At 34.8% G+C, this 22,283-nt stretch overlaps 2 protein-coding genes across 9 annotated transcripts in view; one reads left to right on the forward strand and one right to left on the reverse strand.

Moving 5' to 3' along the window:
• The window catches only part of LOC147830838 (uncharacterized), a 688,366-nt gene that overhangs the window by 327,059 nt on the left and 339,024 nt on the right, over positions 1–22,283 (reverse strand). The gene's annotated exons all lie outside the window — the stretch shown is intronic.
• kiaa1549la (KIAA1549-like a) overlaps positions 1–22,283 on the forward strand; it is a 128,367-nt gene that overhangs the window by 92,932 nt on the left and 13,152 nt on the right. For 4 of the 8 annotated variants that reach the window (XM_087312006.1, XM_087312008.1, XM_087312010.1 and 1 more), the window contains 4 exons: positions 3,761–3,948; positions 15,643–15,770; positions 18,078–18,202; positions 20,307–20,539. In XM_087312006.1, the coding sequence (XP_087168132.1) occupies positions 3,761–3,948; positions 15,643–15,770; positions 18,078–18,202; positions 20,307–20,539 (674 nt within the window). The remainder of the gene's footprint in view (positions 1–3,760; positions 3,949–15,642; positions 15,771–18,077; positions 18,203–20,306; positions 20,540–22,283) is intronic. The other 4 variants (XM_087312007.1, XM_087312009.1, XM_087312011.1 and 1 more) reach the window with 1 other exon arrangement.

The raw sequence follows: 22,283 nt of genomic DNA on the forward strand, positions 1-22,283 counted from the left end.
CGAGCGAGCACGCGTATGTATGTGTGTGAATGAGACAGCGTGATGCTGCGTTTAGCTTGTTTGTTGCTGTGTGTGTGTGTGTGTGTGTGTGTGTGTGTGTGTGTGTGTGTGTGTGTGTGTGCGTGTGTTTACAGACAGCTTGTTATAGGCTGTCTGGACTATGTCTAGCTGGGTGGTTTTCAGTTTTGTTCTCTCCCCGCTCGTTATCGGAAACTGGCGCGGCGGGTAGAAAACGGAGCAGGTCATGCAGCGGGACCACAAATGCTGAATATAAGCGGGAGCAGTCGGGTTCGGGCTAAAACCTGGCGGGAGCGGGAATCAAAATTTTGTCCATTGCAGCGTGTTAAGCTCTCTCGGCCACCGTATAAAACATCCATTTATTATTAATATTAAAGATTTTTTATGAATACATAATTTACATTTTTTTATTGGATGTTTATTCAGCCTGATTTAATTTAGATTAACTTTGTCATCATACACTCACTCCATAAAACATTTCACATTCACATTTTAAAAGTTATTTATTATTTATACTTTATATAAATATATTTACTGTATGTATACATGTACGTAAATGTAAATTAATAACATGCATATAATTATAAAATAGGTATTTATTAAATGCAATCTTATAATGTAAAAAAGTATTTTGTTAATATTATGTAAATGTGATATTTTGAATGAATTATTATTGGATGTGTCTCTATTTTAAAAGTTTGCATTACATCATCTCACACTCGCCAGAAGGATTTTATGTAATTATGTTAAATTGATCAGTAAAACTTGAAATAATCCTTTAATATACGATATGTCATTTTATTATTGATAAATATGGTTTCCTTTATTTTTATATAATAATATCATTGTGTAAAATAAATTCAATATATAAATAATTTAAAATAATAATTTATACAACTGTATTTATTTATTTATTTATTTAAATATTATTAAATAAAACATTAAAATAAAAACAAGATAAGATACAAGATAAAATAACAGCTGTTAAATAACAGAAATTTATTGAAAAATAACAGCATTTAAATCACAGAAATTTACTGTAAAAGAACAGCAGTTAAATAACAGAAATTTACTGTAATTCAATTCAGCAGAAAATTTCTGTTATTTAACTGCTGTTATTTTACAGTAATTTTTGTTATTTAACTGCTGTTTTTTTTACAGTACATTACAGTGATTTCAATCATAAAAATTACTACAATTATAAAAACAAGCATAAATAATGTTGTTATTAATATATTTTGTAAATACCTTAATGCATCAGGCAGAATTTTGACATTGTCCATTCTGTTTGATAACATTCACGGTGTAGAAATGAAACACTTCACTAAAGAATCTTGTAAATGTGACAACACCATGTACAAAGAGCAACCTCGCATGAATCATTAATTAGATTAATCGCACATTTCCATCATAACAGCGTCGCCCCTTGACACATACACCTTTAAAAAGATCCAAGAGTCTCCCAGCCGCCGTCCGCCCCTCTTCTAGAGAGAGATTGATCCATAATTCATTAAAACCAGCGGCTCCATAGCTCTTCCATATTAAATATCCCATGGCAACTTGATGCATCATATGCGGCCTCCATAAAATATAGTTAGACTCAGAGTACCTTTAGCTCATGAATAAATTAGGATGGCCGGCGTTCCTATGCGGATTGAAATGAAACGTCTGATGCAGAGATTATGTAACTCTTATATGAAGGCTTGTTTTAACCAGAGGAGTAAAAAAAATAAAAATCTAGAAGTTTATCTTGCAATTGTGAATTTTGTCATGCATTTTGAGTTTACTGCGAGATCTAGTTTCAACCACAGGAGTGAAAAATCTATAAATGTATCTAGTAATTCCGAATTTTGTCTCGCATTTTAAGTTTACTGTGAGATCTAAAGTTTTGAGTTGATATTTCACAGTTTTGACATTTTTGATCACAGATTTCTGAGAAAAATAGTCAGAATTGCAATAAAAAAGTCAGAATTTGAAGGTTATATCGCAGTTTTTTCGCTTCTGAATTGTGACTTAATATCATGCGTTTTTCTATTCGCTTCCAATCAATTCTATGAGTACTTTTTTCACCATCAGGGTTCGTCTTTCAGTTGTAAGAAAAACTTTTGTGAGTTCATGACCTGAAATTTGCAATAATTGAATTTACAATTCTGAAATACAGTAAGTCATACTGTGATTAAGAGATATACCGTAAACAGCAAAACATAAATGTACAATTCTAACTTTTTTTTTTTCAGAATTGCTAGTTTATATATCTGACATTTTTCACCATAATTCAGTCTTTATTTCTTGCAGTTGCTCATTCATAGACTTTCTCACAATTCTGTCTTTTTTAGAACATTATTAACTTATATTTGTAAGTTTATAAATTAAAATGGGAAACATAATTATGTCATAAATGTCATATTTAACTCGTAATTTTGAGATTGGAAGTCGGACTTAAAGTTGGAATTGTGACAAAATCAGAATCCCAAAATTATAAACTCATTTTCCCACATAATTGTGGCATTCTTGCTGATTTAATTATTATTTAATTGTTAATTTTTGTAGTCAAAATTATTAGCCCCTATAAGCTATATTTTTTTTGATTGTCTACAGAACAAACCATCGATATACAATAACTTGCCTAATTACCCTAACCTGCCAACTAATTAACCTAGTTAAGCCTTTAAATGTCACTTTAAGCTGTATAGAAGTGTTTTAAAAAATATCTAGTCAAATATCATTTACTGTCATCATGGCAAAGATAAAATAGATCAAGTATTAGAAATGAGTTATTAAAACTATTATGTTTAGGAACGTGTTGAAAAAAAATCTCTCTGTTAAACAGAAGTTGAGGAACAAAATAAACAGGGGGGCTAATAATTCTGATATCAATTGTATATATATTTTGCAAGCTTAAATATCTCTATTCAGAATTTTTTCTATGAATTGCAAAATATTAACTTAAACATAAACAACAACATAAACTGAGATATTAAATCTAATTTCTGGATAAAATCAACATTATACAATCTCAAACATGACATTTTTCTTCTGAATCTTAAGTTTATATCTCACAATTTTCAGGTTTATGACTCTTCATTTATATATATATATCACAGTTCTAACTTTACTTATTGCAATTGCGAGTTTATAGCCTATGTCGCACTTCAGAAATTTTCAACGATAGAAATCTGTAATAAGTGAAGTTTAATAAACTAATTTTGAGAGTAGCATGTGATATGATTGGCTGGTCTCTCATCCACAATAATTGATAAGCCAATCAGATTAATCCAAACCTACAACGAATAGCCCTATTTACGTTACTTCCCTTATCTTCATTTTAGAAGAATCCCCCCTTCCACCCCATCTCCTCCTTTTCTTCCTTTTACCAGGGGGAGCTCTCAAGACCTACATAATCGTGGACCCCCTTACAGGCATATTGCCCTGGCGGGAGCCCTGGGCTCAATATCTCCAAGCTTAGTGTTCTCTCCCGGGACAGCATACCAAACCTGCTATTAGCATTAAACAACACTGTGAACTCGTGAAACCCATAATTGCAAGATACAAAAATACGTTAACTCAAATTCCCAAAAATATAAACACACAATTCTAAAAAGAAAATTGTACATTATAAGCAAACAACTGCAACAACAACAGAGCAATTTGTTTATTCTTCTATTTCATAGGCATCTTTTAAAATCATCTATGCTCTGTTTATTTCTCCACCGTCCAATCAAATCTATCATTTTCCCTCCAGCCCGTGCAGGGTTTCGATTACGCCAAGCAACACATGGGCCAGACAGGTGAAGAGGCTGTCACTGTCACCAAAGACACCCTCGTCCTGTCCCTCCCCGTACGGGACGCCCCGCTTACACAAGACCGGGTGACGACATTGCAAGATGGGACTGCCTCAAAAAGACCCCAGCCAACAGATATGCATCTCAGGTGAGTGCTTTTATTATAGAACAAAGGAGCGCCTTGAAAGTATGTGCATATTTTTAGCCGCGCCAAATGGAATAAGCTGATAGTATATCGCTCAACTCTCTATAGAACACGCAAGGCTTTAAAGCCTGACTTCCATGAATGTTTTAAAAGCCTTTCCACCCGATATGACCACAAGGTTCTATTTCGGTTGCATTTCTTATCTCCTTCCACTGGAAAATCATGTTCACCTCAAGTATGACGTATAATTACCAGCGAGCGGATTGAGATCTTGAGTTTAAGACACAGCTGAGACATTGAGAGCCTTAGAGGGAGGAATAAAGAACACTGTGTGCTTAAGAACAAAGCCATTGTTCTGTTGACATATTTTTAGAATCTAAAGCAAGATAGACAGACATGGCATATGCATGCTAACATCTGATTGGTACATACTCATGTTTTTGAGACAGTTTTGTGTTTAATTGCCCGCATACAACTTATTAACTGGTAACCAACAGCTTTTAACAGTTAAAAATATATAAGAATAGTTAACCTGCAGTTATATAGTATATAGGTGACGTCTGGGTGTACAGTATGTTCAGTAAAGTGTATTAAGTGTATGTTTGTATATATTAGTAAAGTATAAGTCATTTATATTTAGTTAAGCAATCTTAAATTGCTTTCGAAACAATCATTTTTTTTTTAAATGTAGCAATTTTTAAAAATATATTTTGTGCAGGTATGGATCAGAAACATTTCAAAATAGCATGTTTCTAAGTTTATTGACATTCTTTAAATTAAATTAGCATGTTTCTAGCATGGTTAATGTTATTTACATGAGTTAGCATTTTGCTAACATGTTTCTAGCATGATTAATTTATTGATAACATGAATTAGCATGTTGCTAACATGTTTCTAGCTTGAATACCATTGTTGCTAACATGTTTCTAGAGTGACTATTATTGTAAGCATAAATTAGTATGTTGATGTCATTATTCATGTCATTATTATCATGTGTTATTACTGTATGTTGTAAGCATTTATTAGCATTTCTGTTATATTATTAATGCTGAAAACTATATATGAGAAGTTCAATATAACATGTTAATTGACATTCTTATAATTAAATTAACATGTTTCTAGCATTATTAACATGACTTAGCATGTTGGTAGCGTGTTTCTAGCATGAATAATATTGCTGCTATTATGTTTAGAGAGGTTATTGTTAGCATGAATTAGTATGTTGATGTTCAAAATAGGATTTTTTTAACTTGACTGACATTCTTTAAATTGAATTAGCATGTTTCTAGCATGGTTAATGTTATTAACATGAGTTAGCATTTTTCTATTATGTTTTAGCATATTTAGTATAACATGAGTTAGCATTTTGATAAATTTTTTCTAGCATGATTAACTTATTGATAACATGAATTTACATGTGGGTAGCATGTGTCTGGCATAAATAACATTGTTGTTAACATGTTTCTAGAGTGGTTATTATTGTTAGCATGAATAATTATGTTAATGTCATTATTTTGACATGTTTAATATTCTTAACATGTTTATAGCATGTGTTATTACTGTATGTTTTAGCATTAATTAGCATATTTGTATTATATTTTAGCACATCTAGTTTCAACGAGCCTAGTGATTACACACTAAGGAAGGTGTTGAGGCAAAACAATTGTGGTTTTGTTGCTAACATGTTGCTAACATGATTAACTTATTGTTAGCATAAATTAATGTGTGGGTAGCATTTTTCTAGGATGACTTACATTGCTGCTAACATGTTTGTAATACCATTAGCATGAATTAGTATGTTGATGGTGTTTACTTGGTAACTTATACATTAGTATGGTATTGGTAACTTATACATTAGCATGTGGCTTTCATGTTTCTAGCATAAATAACATTGTTGTTAACATGCTTCTAGAGTGGTTATTAATGTTAGCGTGAATTATATGTTAATGGAATTGTTCCGACATGTTTAAAGCATGTATTACTGCATGTATTAAAGCATGTATTACTGTTGTTGCATTAATTAGCATATTTCTATTATGTTTTAGCATATCTAGTTTCAAGGAGCCTAGTGATTACACACCGAGGAAGGCTTTAAGGTGAAACACTTGTGATTTTGTCTCCCAAAGAATGTAAAATAAAAAATGTCAAAACAAAATAATTTAAATGAGGTGTGGGTCACTAGGCTACACTAGGCTTACATTTTCCATCAACGTTTAACGCCTCATGACTATATAAAGGGCGTCAATTTGATCGTGCACACCAACGCGCAAAACGCCAGGCGCAAAGGCGTAATTTAAAAAAAACGCCTTATGCTCGTTTTTTTATTTGATGCGCCATTAAAACCTTCTCCACCAATCAGGTTGCCACTTTTGATCACGTGCATGGAGCTGCTGAAGTTAAACAGCACTTGGAGGCGCTCAAGCGCAAAACTGTCTATGCAAGTGCACATTGAAAAAAATGCCCAGAGGCGATATAAACGTGGAGCTGCTTATTGCTCTTGTGAACAATAATCATTTCTTCATCGCTAGAGCTGGAGCTGCAACTTGAACCATCTATGCTTGTTCAAGTCACCAGAAACTTCAACAACAAGCGTGTGAACTTCCTCTCCTCCTCTTCTTCTGTGTTACAAGCGGGTGTCAGCAGCTTAAAGTTTTGTAGCAACATCTAACGTCAAGGAGTGATTTTGCATACTCTTCTGCTTAATACCAGTGAAAATTGCTGGGGTTTGAATGTGGAAAAACGTCTCGTAAAACGCTGACGATAAACGCAAACAAAAACGAAAAGCGTGTAGGAGCCTTCAGATTGCTGCTAACAAGTTTCTAGCATGATTATCATATGGTTAGCATGAAATAGTGTGTTAGGTGTGTTTTTGACAAGCTAACATTGATAGTATGTTTATAGCATTGTGATGTTACCATGAATTAGCATATTTCTTTTATGTTTAGCATATCTAGTAACATGACTTAGCATTTTAATAACCTGTTTCTGGCATGATTACTATTTTTGACATGAATCAGCATTTTACTGACATGTTTTTATCTGAATAACTTATGAATTAACATGTGGCTAGCATATTTTGAGCAAGAATTACATTGTTGCTAACATGTTTCTAACATGATTATCATATTGTTGGCATGAATTAGTTTGTTGATGGCGTGTTTTTGACATGTGCTAACATTGTTTTCATTTTTATAGCATGTATGTTGTTAATATGAATTAGCATATTTCTATTATGTTTTAGCATGTATATCATGAATTAGCATTTTGATAACATGTTTCTGGCATGATTAATATTATTGACATGAATCAGCATAACATGTTTTTATCTTTATTAACTTATGAATTAGCACATGGCTAGCTTGTTTTGAGCAACAATTACATTGTTGCTAACTTGTTTCTAGCATGATTATCATATTGTTAGCATGAATTAGTATGTTGATGGCTTGTTGTTGACATGTTCTACATTGGTAGCATGTTTATGGCATGTATTATGTTGTTATTCATAACCTGAATTAGCATATTTTTTATGTTTTAGCATATCTAGTATGACATGAATTAGCATTTTTAATAACCTGTTTCTGGTATGATTACTATTATTGACATAAATGAACATAACTATCTTGATTATCTTATAAATTAGCGTGTGGCTTGCATGTTTTGAGCAATAATTATATTGTTGCTAACATGTATTTAGCGTGCTATTACATTGTTAGCACAAATCAGTATGTTTATGGCATACTTTTCATTCATTTGGCGATTGGTTTTGCATTCTGACTGTTTGAAAAGATTTTCTTTAAAGAAAAAGCGGTTTGAAAACAGCCTCTTTTAAACAGTCAGCGCTGTTTACCTGAGAACAAAGTCAAACATTATATGTATATCATAATGTGGACTATAATACAAGATCTCTCCGGGTTCATATCACACGAGCAGAAACCATAAAGCACAGATCAAATCGTGAGTTTAAAGCACTTGATACTGTCATATTTTTACTGTGTGTTATTCTTTGTCCTCGACTCCTCTGAGAAATGTCTTTCTTTCTTCACAAAGAGCGAAACCTCCCAAGGTCCTTTTCTCGTCTCATATAAAAATGCAAATGAAAGATGGAAAGAAATTTATCAGCGCTCGACTCGCAGCCCTTCAAGGTCATTAAAACCCAACACCCCGCATCTCACGCTCATAAAAATGCCTTTACGTTGTACGTGGGACAGACCGAAAAGCATTGATCCTTGAAATCATTGCAGCGTTTCTTCTTTTTTCCCTCTTCCTGTTGTTGTTTTCTTGCTCTTTCTCTATTAGCGCCGTGTTTATTAGCCGGAATACAAATGCATTCCCCCAGTTGTTATCTCTACTGTGTGGCTCGATTAAAGGGAAATGAGCCTGCAGAGAGCGGGGCTGGGGAAATAATTATTTGGAAAAGCAAAAGCGGTAAATACATGAGCATTTAAAGCTGGCAGAGACAGACTGAGATGCATGCTGGGAAGTGATGCAGACTCACAGCTACAGAATCATGTATGATTCAGTGTGCCCATCGGCAGCTTGGGCAGCGCTTTCTTCTGCCCGACTGTGTTAGACCTACAAGACGTGTGCATGTGTGAATTCAGCAGCGCTGGGTGTTATGTGCATGGCAGATTGTTGGCACGCATGTCTAAGAGATTAGCAGATTTCATGCAATATTCATATTTTGTTGACTGTGCTTTATAAGCTCCTCTTAGTGAGATATGGGTTTCGGATGAAGCATTTTTAAAATGTGAGAGGAAATATTCCTTGCTGCTTTAAATCTTCATTGAACTTTATGGATGTCACGATATAAAATTTAATGATACAATAAATATGAATCCTTGTTTCAGCTTGCTTCATTTCTGTATTATGATTAAGGAAAAATGTGAGGAAAATGTAAGTGGGATTAGAATTTAAATACTAAATTATGTCTGAATTGTATAATATACATACAGTTAAAGTCAGAATTATTAGCCCCCCTTTGAATTTTGTTTTCTTTTTAAATATTTCTCAAATGATGTTTAACAGAGCAAGGAAAGTTTCACAGTATGTCTGATAATAATTTTTCTTCTGGTCTTATTTGCTTTATTTCGGCTAGAAAAAAAGTAGTTTTTAAATTTTAAAAGCCATTTTAGGGACAAAATTATTAACCCCTTTAAGCTATTTTTTTCCATTGTCTGCAGAACAAATCATCATAATACAATGGCTTACTAATAATTCTGACGTCAACTGTATATTTATTTTTGTCTAGTTCACCATTTTGATTCTTTGCCGCTTGACCTTTTGCCTGTATTGTGACTACATTTATTGGATTACCTTTATGTTTAGCTCCTGTTTTTGACTTTTGCCTGCACGACTTTCCTTTTAATAAACTGCATGTAGATACACATATATGTTAGTCAGCATCAATACGTAACACACATACTGTACATAAAACACGAAAGAAATACTCTGATGTACTATACTGTATACGCTACCTGTCAAAAGTGTTAAAATAAGCTTCTCCTGCTCACCACGGTGCATTTATTAAATCAGAAATACAGTAGAAATTGTGAAATGCTATTGCAAAATAAAATAACTGTTTAAAAGTACTTTATCATTTAATTTAATAATTTATTCCAGTGATTTTATTGATAAATTTTCAGCTTCATCACTTCAGTCTTCAGAGTCACATGATCCTTCAGAAATCACTCTAATATTAATTGTTATTATTATTATTAATATCATTATTAATGGTAATAGTAATAAAAGCAATAATGACTGGACTAATTATTTCATTTGAAAATACTTACAATGAGTAATAAAAAAAATTAATAAATATTTATCAATTTTAAATTTCTTTAGATGAACAGAATAATTTTCTTTCAAAAAAACATAAAAAACAGACCCAAGCTTTTGACCGGTACTGTATATAAACAAATATTTTATACAATATAGCAATCCTCCTGGTTACGTATGTAACCCACGTTCCCCGAATAGGAAACGGAGACGTGTACCTGTATAAACAGACTTTTGGGAGTGCTTTAGACGACCAGTCACTTCTGAAAATATGAAAACAGGCCAATGAAATGCCAATTGAATTAGCAGAGCTTAGCTCCACAGCTGAAAGTGATGAGCCAATTAGGGCTTTATCAGTCAGCTGCTGGAGCCAGCTCATCAGAATTTGCCTGCTGAAGAGCCGATCTCTCAGCTCCCAGCTGGAGACTCAGGTGCTGTGGCAGTGGAGACACGCGTCTCTTTTCCCTATTCGGGGAACGTGGGTTTCATACGTAACCAGGAGGTTCCCCTTCATAGGGGAACTTCTACGTGTGTCTGTATAAACAGACTTTTGGGAGACTGTATGGAAAGTGCAACAGTAGCCAAAGCCCGTCGCGCTCCTGATGTGTAGTTTGCCAAGTCAAAGCATGAGCGCACTGACATCACCAAGAGCACAACCTTGCAACATCCCCTAGGCCCAACATATTACCATTACATGGAAATAAAATGTTTAATGTTTAGTCGGCGGTCGTAAGTGTGCTTTTACCTAGCTAATATAGACCTGGAATTTTTGCAAATATGACAGTAAGTTGGGAAAGCGTGCCAGTCCCCGAAGGGGGAGGATGCAGCGGAGACCACCTGCTACCCAGAGGGGGAGACTTGATGGTAAGAGACATAAGGACTAGTCCTAATTAGGGGGAGTGCTACATATGATAAGTTGGTTAGCGGTTTAGGGAAGACACAAAACAGCCTAATAAGGGGGAACACACCGTGGTAATAATGCATATGGCATCACCAAGTGGGGAGCTCAAACCGCAGCTCTGCAGATATCTGTGAGAGAGTCGCTGCGTGCTAACACCCATAAGGAAGCGACACCCCTTGTAGATTGCGCTCTCACGTTAGGAGGTCGCGGCCCGCCCTGGCATTGATAGACGAGGGCGATGGCATCAACTAACCAGCAGGCCAACCTCTGTTTTCACATGGCACTTCCCTTCTGCCGACCACCATAACAGATCAAGAGCTGTTCACATGATCTTACATTATGCGTTTGTTCTACGTAAAGACGCAAAGCGCGAACGGGACAAAGCTGTGAGTGGGCTGAGCCTGCCTCCTCCGAAGGCAGCGCTTGCTGGTTCACCACCTGATCTTTAAATGGGGTGGTAAGGAACCTTGGGCACACCGGGCCTGAATTCAAGGTATGATTCTCTGACCGAAAATGCCTCCCCAACTCTCTTGAATGATGCCAATGCGATTAGCAGAGCTGTCTTAAATGACAGAATTTTAAGAGATACCGAATCTCTCTTACCTTCCTCCCTGGATCCCTCGATGAGGCCAGAGTGAGAGAAAGGAGTCCGTTCTGGTGCACTCTAAGGGCCTAAGGGGAAGGGTCACGGCGCTGCGAGCTGGAAGGCGCAGCGTCCCAGACTGGCAGTGCTCGGGTTTGCGCATCCGGAGAGAGAGGAAACTGCCCCGCGGGAGGATCGGTGTTGCTGCTTGGCTAGTGGAGTGCGGAAGCGGATTGGATGTTGAAGCCGTGGGTGGACGCCCTCGGCGAGGAGCGACGCAGCGGAAGGGGCAGCAGGAGGAGCAGACTTACCCCATAGCTTGAACTCCTCTTTCACTGGGGAAAATTCCTGGATGAACTCCCCAACGGTGTTGCCGAACAGTCCAGCCTGGGATATGGGAGTGTTAAGAAAGCGAGCTTTGTCAACGTCACCCATATCAGCCAAGCTCAGCCATAGGTGGCGTTCCTGGACGACTAATGTGACCATCGTCTTTCACAGGGAACGGGCAGATGATTTGGTGGTCATGAGAGCATTTTCGGTAGCTGTGCGGAGCTCATGCATCAAGCCTGGGGTAGAACCTCCCTCCTGCATCTCGACCAGCTTCTCGGCTTGGTAGCGTTGATAGGTGGCCATAGCGTTCAGAGCGAAGGTGGCCTGGAGCGGTGTAGGCTTTGGCCGTGAGAGACTCCGAGTAATCTGCAAGCTTTGGAAGAGAGTTTAGGTGGACCTCTACAAGTAGAGTGGCTCTGCGCACACAAGTTAACCGCGATAGCACGCTCCGCCTGGGGAATCACATCATATCCCCTAGCTGCTCCGTCATTGAGAGAGGTGAGACCGGGAGCACATGAGGTCCGGGCAGAAAAAGGTGCCCTCCATGCCTGCCTGAGCTCTCTGTGTACCTCTGGGAAGAAGGGGACAGGGGGGGGGGGGGGGGGGGGACGTGTCTGGAAGGCTTTCGCAGAAACAGAGCGCCCTGATGAGGAGCAAGGGGTCCGCTGGCCCAAAAGCAACGGATTAGACCCCACAGTAACGCTCAGGCCTTCCCAAGTGCTTACCGCTTGGAGGGGAGCAGCAGGGGTGACTTGCCATAATAAAAGAGCTTGACGCGACCTCAGTTGCGCAACAGTCAAGCCATCGGAATGCAGGCAGGAACTGTCCGTGAGCACCGCATCAACATGTTAGACCCCCAAGTATGTGACGCAATACTTGTGCCTGTCATCTGGGGTGAGGAATCCACCGCATCCAGAGACGACATCTTTTAAAAGACGCTCTGTACGACCGTGTGCTCTCTTAGAGAATTCTGCTCTTAGTTGAAACTGCTCTTTTAGATCACCAGAGAAACGCCAAGGGGACGGGAAACCCAGCTCGACCACCACTAGAACGTCTTCCCCCGCACTGGTGAAGGAAATGCTTTCTTCAGCGTTGGAAGTCAGCTCAGCAGAAGGGTTCTTCAGTCTCAGATTGGGTCTGAAGCAACAATTCTGATGAGCTAACTCCCAACAGCCGACTGATATAGCCCTAATCGACTCATCCGTTTCAGCTGTGGAGCTAAGCTCTCCCAATTCATTTGGCATTCATTGGCCCGTTTTCATATCTTCAGAAGTGATTGGTCATCTAAAGCAGTGGTCCCCAACATTTTTCTAACTGCAGACCGGTCAACGCTTGACAATTTTACTGCGGACTGGGGGGGGTTGAAATAATAATAATAATAATAAACGTGAATCCACTGTGTACTCATATGGAACTTTATTACCACATTGCTCCAACATTACAATGGTATTATAACATTTGGAAGTAATAACTTTATTAACACATTGCTCCAACAATATAACATTATAACATCAAAAACTGTCCATTACGCTAAATCAATGGGAGCCCTGAGCTTGTTTCTTTGCAACGAGATGGTCCCATCTGGGGGTAATGGCAGAAGGAAGATTGCTGGAAAGAGCGCGTGCACGTCTAGAACGTGCTGACGTGAGACATCTGCTTTAGCCAATCAGAACAGTCAGACGCATTAACGTCCGCGCGGTTTATGAGAATAAAAGCCTTTAAATATTTTTCCAGACACATTCAGCTGCTAGAAGTTAGTCAGATAACGTTTATATGTTCATCTTAATGCCAACCGTGTAAATAATTATGGATTAGATGCTTATGATAAGTTGTTGTTTGTTTACCTTCAAGCTTTGCCCCTTGAAACAGCCTGTGAGCGCCAGCACACACACACACACATATCATGTACATCTTGACATCCGAAAGTGTTTCTCTATACATTTTCATCGAAGTATTTCACAAAACTGATCCATCCACAGAGTCTGTGATGTAGTCAAATGTTTACAAATACAAGCGCAGCTGTTCAGAGCTCATTTCTGGTTAATAATGTCAGAATTACCAGTATTTTGGAATGGATGTGTGAATGCTCTTTTCTGGAAAAAATCCGTAATGTCCTCGCCTGTATGAACAGCGCTTTTTTGAATTACCAGTAAAGTCATTCCGGAAATTTTCCATATATTTACCGGTATCCCTGTGTGAAAGGGGCTATTGACACCCGAAGTGGGTTGCTTGTGTCTAGTTTACTCCTTTGCCTTGTTTTAGTGGCTTCACACAGATAGGATGTTGGAAATGGCAACAGGGTGTTCAGTGCTGTGTTAGCGATCTCTGGGTAATCTGCCATGATTTTTATCCAGAAAACCGGCAGAGATGTTGTCTCGAACACTGTTTTAAGGCCGCCGTCATTTGCGATCTCCAGCAGTTGGTCTTCTTCTTGCATGGACATGCTGGATTCAGCTGGTTTGTTGACAAATGGGTCACGTATCCATTCCTTGGCCGTTTATGGGTCCTTTGAGGTTGGGAAGTAGCGCTCAAACTCCTTTAACAGTGAAGACTGGTGATCGTGCACCAGCTTGGTGAGTGAGCGCGCACGCTCAGTCTCACACAAAATCCCCGCTAATGTTTGAAACATGTCCAATGTGCTTCTGTTCACGCGCAGTCCCCACTAATCCAGTTTGGCTTTAAATGCAACTACTTTATCTTCCAACTTAAAGATAATTCATTCTTGTGCGGCCCGGTACTGATTGATCCACAGACCGGTACCGACCCGGGGGTTGGGGACCACTGGTCTAAAGCACATACAGACACACTAAGAAGTTCCCTTTTGAAGGGGAAATGTATTTATTAAAATACACAGAAATATATGCAGTACTCACAAATACATTATATTTCGTAAAAAATAACTTTTACTTTAGATGTAATTAATTGCTGTTATTCGTTTGACAGCACTAATATATCATATTATATATAAATATATTTATAATATTTTACTGTGGAATAATTTATTATTCTAAAAAAGTATATGTGCTCAGTTTTAATTTCATATTCAATCCTTCATTTTGTTCAATTTTTATTGTGTTTTATCTAATATAGGTCTCTTGGCACATGTTTGCTTTCTTCACGATTATGAGTTTTATGCCATAAACAACAGTTTTTTTTTCTATTTCCTTTGTTCCAGTAAGTCAGTGTTGATGTGATGTGCTTGCCAACTTTCTTTCTAGCAGCAATGCTTTACAAGTCTGCTCAGCACATGATGTGCATTCTGATATGTGCGCTCTGTGGCTCACTGCTGCTTCTGAACCAGAGCAGAATTCATCCTGCTGTTGCACAGGACAAGAAACCATGTTTTCATACACCTGTTGATTTGGAGATTTTTTTGGCTTTTCACGGTTATTTTTTGAAGTCTAATGGGAAGGAAAAAAATCCAAAATGCAATTTTAAGTGTTTCTATTTTTTGGACTTTATCAATTTGCATATGTAGATTTCAACTATGATTTATATTTTTTAAAGTCTGCTTTCTTAAAATAAATTAAGACAATTTATTAACAAAAAAAAATCATAAACCATTTTATTTATATCTAAAGTCTGAAGGTTTTTTATAGAGGAATTTGTTATTGCATAATTCTCATTATTATTAAGATTTTATTATGCAAAAAGTTTGTTATTTTTTGGCTGTTTGCAGTATTTTCAGAATAATGTAGTGATAAAAAGATTCTCAAAACCCCCTCTGTTAAAACCTTTTATTTAAATGTTCAAATAATATTTTTTTTGTTTACAAATATATGCAAATCAGTGCATATTTAATTAAATAATTCATTATTTGCATATGTGAACATAACAATTTAGAAAAAATGTAAAGTGTGCCATTTTAATGTAATGTAATCAACCAATTGGGAAAATATGATGATAACTATTTTCTATTTTATTATAGATGAACTCTAATTTACTCTAATTTATCTGCAGTGTCTTGCTTTAAATTGCACAAACATGATAAGGGATGTTTGTAGTTTAGTGCAGGTTAACAGAGGCCAGAGGGCTGTTAACTGTTAACCCAGCATCACACCGCATGCTGCAAACTAACCATTGCCTCTGTTGCCATGGCAACCCGCAGCAGGTTGCCAAGCGAGGACGGCTCTCTTTCGAGCAGTGGATCTGGGAAACTGAACACTGGCAGAAGCTCCACAGCTCGCAGATCCACAATACAGAAAACACCCAAAGAAGAGCAGCACGCCAGAAACGGTGAGGAAGACACACAAAGAAAAGGAGCAATATCCTTCTCTCAAATGTTTATGAAATCTCTATTTTTTTTATTTTTTTTAAACCTCAAAGCAGCATTTTAAATTTAAAACAGTTTTACTATAATTCTTTGATTTTATATTTTATATTTCATTAAAATAATCTGTTTTATTTGTCTGTATAATGAAAAAATGTATGTATTTATATTTATAAACTTATTATTTGGATAATATTAAATCATTATATTTTTACCCTTTGACTCCCCGCTTTACCAAATAGTTGACCATACTTTGACTGTTTTAAATAATGACTGTTAAAGTCATTTAAAGAATGACGTTTTTGAATAATAGGTTATACACAAAGCATTGTTGGATTACACAGAAATCAAACAAAAATGAACCTGTTGCACTATGAAACTTGACTTTAGTTTTATTGTAAAAAAAAAAAAAATGAAATAAGATTCTGAAATATGTCAAGGCATATTTAAAAAAAAAGAGGATTTAGCATTTACAAATGTTTTATTTTGATTATGTTTTAAAATTACATTGCAATTTATATTTTCAGATTTTTCATAGTATATGCATTAATTCCGGTACTTTTAACATAAACCGACATATTAAACATTTGGTAGAGGCTGATATTTTAGAAAATATGGGATGTGTTGGAAAAAAAATGCATTGTGTGTGTTAATTAGCGACATTATTATAGCTTAAAATATAGCTCAAAGGGCCAATAATTTTGACCTTAAAATAGTTTTTCATTTTTTAAAAACCATTTTAGGGTTAAAATTATTGGCCTTTTAAGCTACAGTATATATATTTTTAATTAGTCTACAGAAAAAACATAGTTATACAATAACTTGCCTAGTTACACTGACCTGCCTAGTTAACCTGATTAACCCAATTAAAAACTGCTTTTATTCTAGCCTAAATAAAAGAAATAAGACTTTCTCCATGATCAGACATAATGTGAAAATGTCCTTGCTCTCTTAAACATAATTTTGGAAATATGTAAGAAAGGGAAAAAAATTAAAGGGGTTTAATAATTCTTATTTTAACTGTATATTATATTATATTATATTATATTATATTATATTATATTATATTATATTATATTATATTATATTATATTATATTATATAAAAATTTTTTGCTAGATATATAAGTGTACGAAAAATAAAATATTTAAATGGTACTTTTTTATATTAAAACAAGGAAACAAATACATAGATCTAAAATCCTAAATGTATTATACAATTAATTTCCAGTAAAAAGTTGAACCGCATAATATATATTTACATATTTTTCAGTAAAAAAAGCATTATCAAAGTATAAAAAATCTTTTGATTTTGTTTAGTTTTGACAAACATTGTTAAAGTCCACGTGAACCAGAAGTTGCTGCGGTCTTCATTTCAGTATGACGTATTTCTAAGTAGTAATATTGAGGAGGGGGCGGGGTTTATTTTTGCACTCCTCCTCTCATCTTTTCATCCTTTACTTGCAGCAAACATAAGCCGCGGTCACACTGGACTTTCGCTTTATAGATTTTCATTCATAAACATGCGACTGTAGCAGACTGGAAACACAAGCTCGTGCGCCAAGTTTGCCATTTCGATAAGTTCATACTTGGTGAACTCTGACCTGCGAAATCGCATAAGATGATTTCTTGAGACCAATAAAAGATCAAATGTGACCTCAGTTACAGAAATGTAAACCAAATGGACCAATCGCTCACTTTTTTAAATGTCTAATCATTTTGTTGAATCCCGCCCTTTTTCACAGCAATATGCAACTGAATTTTGCATGCTCAAACTGTAGTGTGACCACGGCATAAAGGTTTGAGAGACATTGCCATCAAACTGATCATCAGAGAAGGACTATTATTCCAGGTTCAAGATTTTGATTAAAGATTACCAAAAACAAGCAGTTTTTTTCAGTAGATTAACTTGCACAGATTAATTATTTACCTTAAGACTAACAATGTGCCTTAGCAAAATAAATATCATATATTTTAATGTCACGCAGACTTTCAAACACAAAGAAGTCAACATGCATCAGTTCAGTGACTTAAAGACATATTCTCATACAAGTTTTATTAGCAGTTTTAAACTCTTCAAACCTCAATACAGTAACATTATTTGCACCTAAAAATAAAACCTGCCATCCAAGATCTCACACAAACCCAAAAATAAGTGCCTATATCAGTGTCTAGCGTCAGTCTTGTTTATTAGTATTTAGAGCTGCACTTTTTGCTGATGCGCCTTTTACCCTCTTACAGTAATTTTATCAGTCTCCTGTGTGTGTTTTCCAGACCATTATGACTCTCTAACCGGCTCTCTGCGCCTCATCACCATCAAACCCATGGCGGCTCCGCTCAACTATTCCTATCCGGACTCGTCCAGCCACAGCCAAGACTCTGTCATTCTCAACGGAGAGGTGAGTTCATTAGAAATCTTTTATTGCTGATTTATTTGTACCTGTGTTGAGAGCTTGTCAACAGGAACCTACTGTAAAGACACACTGAGTGGGTCTGATATTATAGAGGCCCTATGCAAAACGCATAGTTTCCAGTTTTTTTTTTGTTTTGTTTTTTGGCTAAATACATTTTTCTGTAAACAGATCCTTCAGACTGTCAACCAACAACAGTGTGAGCACACTTAGATGCACACCATAGTGTTGTTTACACTAGTACATATTGTTTTAAACCACAAGATTTGTTACAGTTTCGGCTGAAGTCCACACTACTACAGAATTTTTTAACCATGAAAACAGAGCAATTTGAAAAGACTTGGCATTATATTATATTATATTATATTATATTATATTATATTATATTATATTATATTATATTATATTATATTATATTATATTATATTATATTATATTATATTACATTATATTAAATTTTATTATATTTTATTATATTATGTTATATTACATTTTATTATATTATATTATGTTTTAATGTTATATTATATTTTATTATATTATACTATATTATATTATGTTATATTATATAATATTATACTGTATTATATTATATTATATTATATTATATTACATTATATTACATTTTATTATATTTTATTATATTATGTTATATTACATTTTATTATATTATATTATATTATGTTTTAATGTTATATTATATTTTATTATATTATACTATATTATATTATGTTATATTATATAATATTATACTGTATTATATTATATTATATTATATTATATTATATTATATTATATTATATTATGTTATATTATATTATATTATATTATATTACATTATATTACATTTTATTATATTTTATTATATTATGTTATATTACATTTTATTATATTATATTATATTATGTTTTAATGTTATATTATATTTTATTATATTATACTATATTATATTATGTTATATTATATAATATTATACTGTATTATATTATATTATATTATATTATGTTTTAATGTTATATTATATTTTATTATATTATACTATATTATATTATGTTATATTATATAATATTATACTGTATTATATTATATTATATTACATTATATTACATTTTATTATATTTTATTATATTATGTTATATTTCATTTTATTATATTATATTATATTATGTTTTAATGTTATAGTATATTTTATTATATTATACTATATTATATTATGTTATATTATATAATATTATACCGTATTATATTATATTATATTATATTATGTTATGTTATGTTATGTTATATTATATTATATTATATTATATTACATTATATTACATTTTATATTATATTATATTATATTATGTTTTAATGTTATATTATATTTTATTATATTATACTATATTACATTATGTTATATTATATAATATTATACTGTATTATATTATATTATATTATATTATATTATATTATATTATATTATATTATATTATATTATATTATATTATATTGTTTATTTATTGATGATAGCATTATTTGCATACAAGCTGCTTGATCTAATTTAAGGAATCATTTAATAATATTTTATGCAATAAAACAGTCAAATAAATAATAATATAAATCAAACCAAATAAAAGTTTCATATTTATGATTAGTATGAGCTTTATTTTAATATTGGTATATCATAATTACTTTATAATATACAAAACTATTCACAATTTTATTAAAATGTTATATTGCATTTGTAAATACATTTTTTGTAGCATAGCACTTTGAGAAATGCATCATTATGGAGCAGGTCTATTGTAACATCATTGGATTTGACTGATTTGGAAGTCATATAGGAAGGACAACAAAACATGGCTTTAACAGAAAACAATGAGAGTGACTATTTTCATTATCATTTCATGTTCATGTTCATGTTTTTTCTCTTAATATAATAATAATAAAAACATCTGGTGGTTTGGAGGCCCTTTACGACTTTCATATTATGAGAATAGAAAGGATTTGCTCTGTAGACACTGTTTTTCCCTCAGGATCAGCCAAAAAAAATCTATTTTGGCTTAGCAGCTAGCAAGAAATTATAATTATATGAGATTTCTACCTGCAGGTCAACATGGGGCTGAAGCAGAAGTCGGACATTGAGCATTATCGAAATAAGCTGAGGTTAAAAGCCAAAAGGAAAGGTTACAGTGACGGGCCGGGCAGCAGCGGGAGTGGCAGTGGACACATGTACAGCCATCGGGACAGGCTGAGGCGCGAAAACGCTTCCCTGGACCTGGAGGATCTGAGGGGGCCCAAGGAGGACAGGAAACCCTCCACTTATGTAAAGTACCGCAGGAGGTGGGTGGACACTGAATCCCTGCTCTTAGTCATCCCGAAATATTTAGAGAAGCTCAAACGTGTGTTTGTAGATACAAGCGAATGCAAATGGAATGTGTATTTCTATACAGTTAAGAGCAAAATTCTTAGCCCTTCTGAAATATTTATTCGTTTTCAAATATGATGATATGATTTTCAAAGCGATGTTTAATGGAGCAAGGCAATTTGCACAGTTTTTCTGATAATATTTTTTTCTGGAGAAAGTCTGATTTAAAAAAAAAAAACATTTAATGGTCAATATTATTACCGTACGTTCACACCGAAAGCAGCAAGAGTGCCAAAATAGCCGGAAGTCATTCATTTTCAATGAGAGCCGGCGGCGATAAGCTGCAAGAAGCAGCGAGGCGCGTCTTCACCGGTGTGGGCGTCAAGGAGAGTTGAAATAGAGTGAACTTTATGGTAATGAGCTATGAAGCGTTTCGGCAGCAAGCAATCGGACTGTAGAAGTCCACCGCTTGAGAGGAGTCCAGAGAACACAGTCACTGTGAACTTTGGTTCCGACCACAGTTATTCCCAAGGGTTTGATTATTGCGGTCGCTGTATTTCAAATTATTTGCAATGTTTTCTTACAGGAACTTACATTAAAAAGCTACTGGTGAGTTACTGATGTTCATTAATGTTAGATATTTTTTTCCTTAATAAAGCGGGAATCTCAATACAAAACAGTATTGCTGCTTCAGGATATTTCAGACATATGGACATATAGGATACTTAAGTGGAGCAAAGCCACACTGTACGCAACTTGATCTTGCACTGTTAAATGAATTTGCTAAAAAGTGTGCAATATTTTCATGCAAAGCATGTTTTATGCAGGAATGTAACTGATATGCTGCAATGGCCCCTTTAAATTCGAGATCGATGTAGCAACCTTTGACGCTCTTGCCACTTTCAGTTTAAACGTACGGTTAGCCCCCTTATTTCGAGTTTAGACTGCATGATTTTCATAGTCGTGCCACAGATGTTTTCACACTGCATGACTATCTGAGGTAGCGTTTTGTCGCTGCTTTGTTTACACTGCAGGATGGATTAGCGACAGGAGGTTTTACACTGCATGATTTTACAAAAAGAAGACTCGCGGACAAACTTTGTCCAAACTACTTTTTACTACCAAATACACGTTGTTATTAACTACATAATGAAAATAAAGCCTTTAATGGGGTAGAAAATGTACATATTTGCTTACCCAGGGTTGAAGGGAATTAGCAATTTCTCCTCAACCTTTTTCCTTTTTGACCCGGTTGTGATATTGCTCAGATGACACGTCAAACAGAGAGGGGTGCTCCTGCCAAATTTACTCTAGTTTTTCCTCCATTTCTTGGGTCCAGACAAACGGAAAATGAGTTGCTTTAAACTTCTCCTCCAACACTGGCCTGCAGATCCTCACACTAGTGGATGCTGCTTTCAAATTGGCTGTAGGTGATCGTCGATGTCATTTTCAGCCAGAACTCATTTCACACAGCATGATTTGAATCGCTGACAGGACCAGATATTTAGAATGCCAATATCTCACAGGTGTTGGCGACTTATTAGTTGATTCTCTTAGATTGCTTAGTCTTTGACAGTTCACACTGAGTGATTGTTATACTCACGTGAATAAGCACCAAAACAAGCCTTAAAATTACATTCTGTACCTCCCCTTTAAGGGGTTAACAACTAACGTGCTCTGCGCTGGACTTTAGACTTGCTTTTAACTGGCCAATTGTAC

The sequence above is a fragment of the Danio rerio genome, chromosome 25, assembly GCF_052040795.2.
Source record: "Danio rerio strain M-AB ecotype USA chromosome 25, GRCz13ab, whole genome shotgun sequence".
In the NCBI taxonomy this organism is placed as follows: domain Eukaryota; kingdom Metazoa; phylum Chordata; class Actinopteri; order Cypriniformes; family Danionidae; genus Danio; species Danio rerio.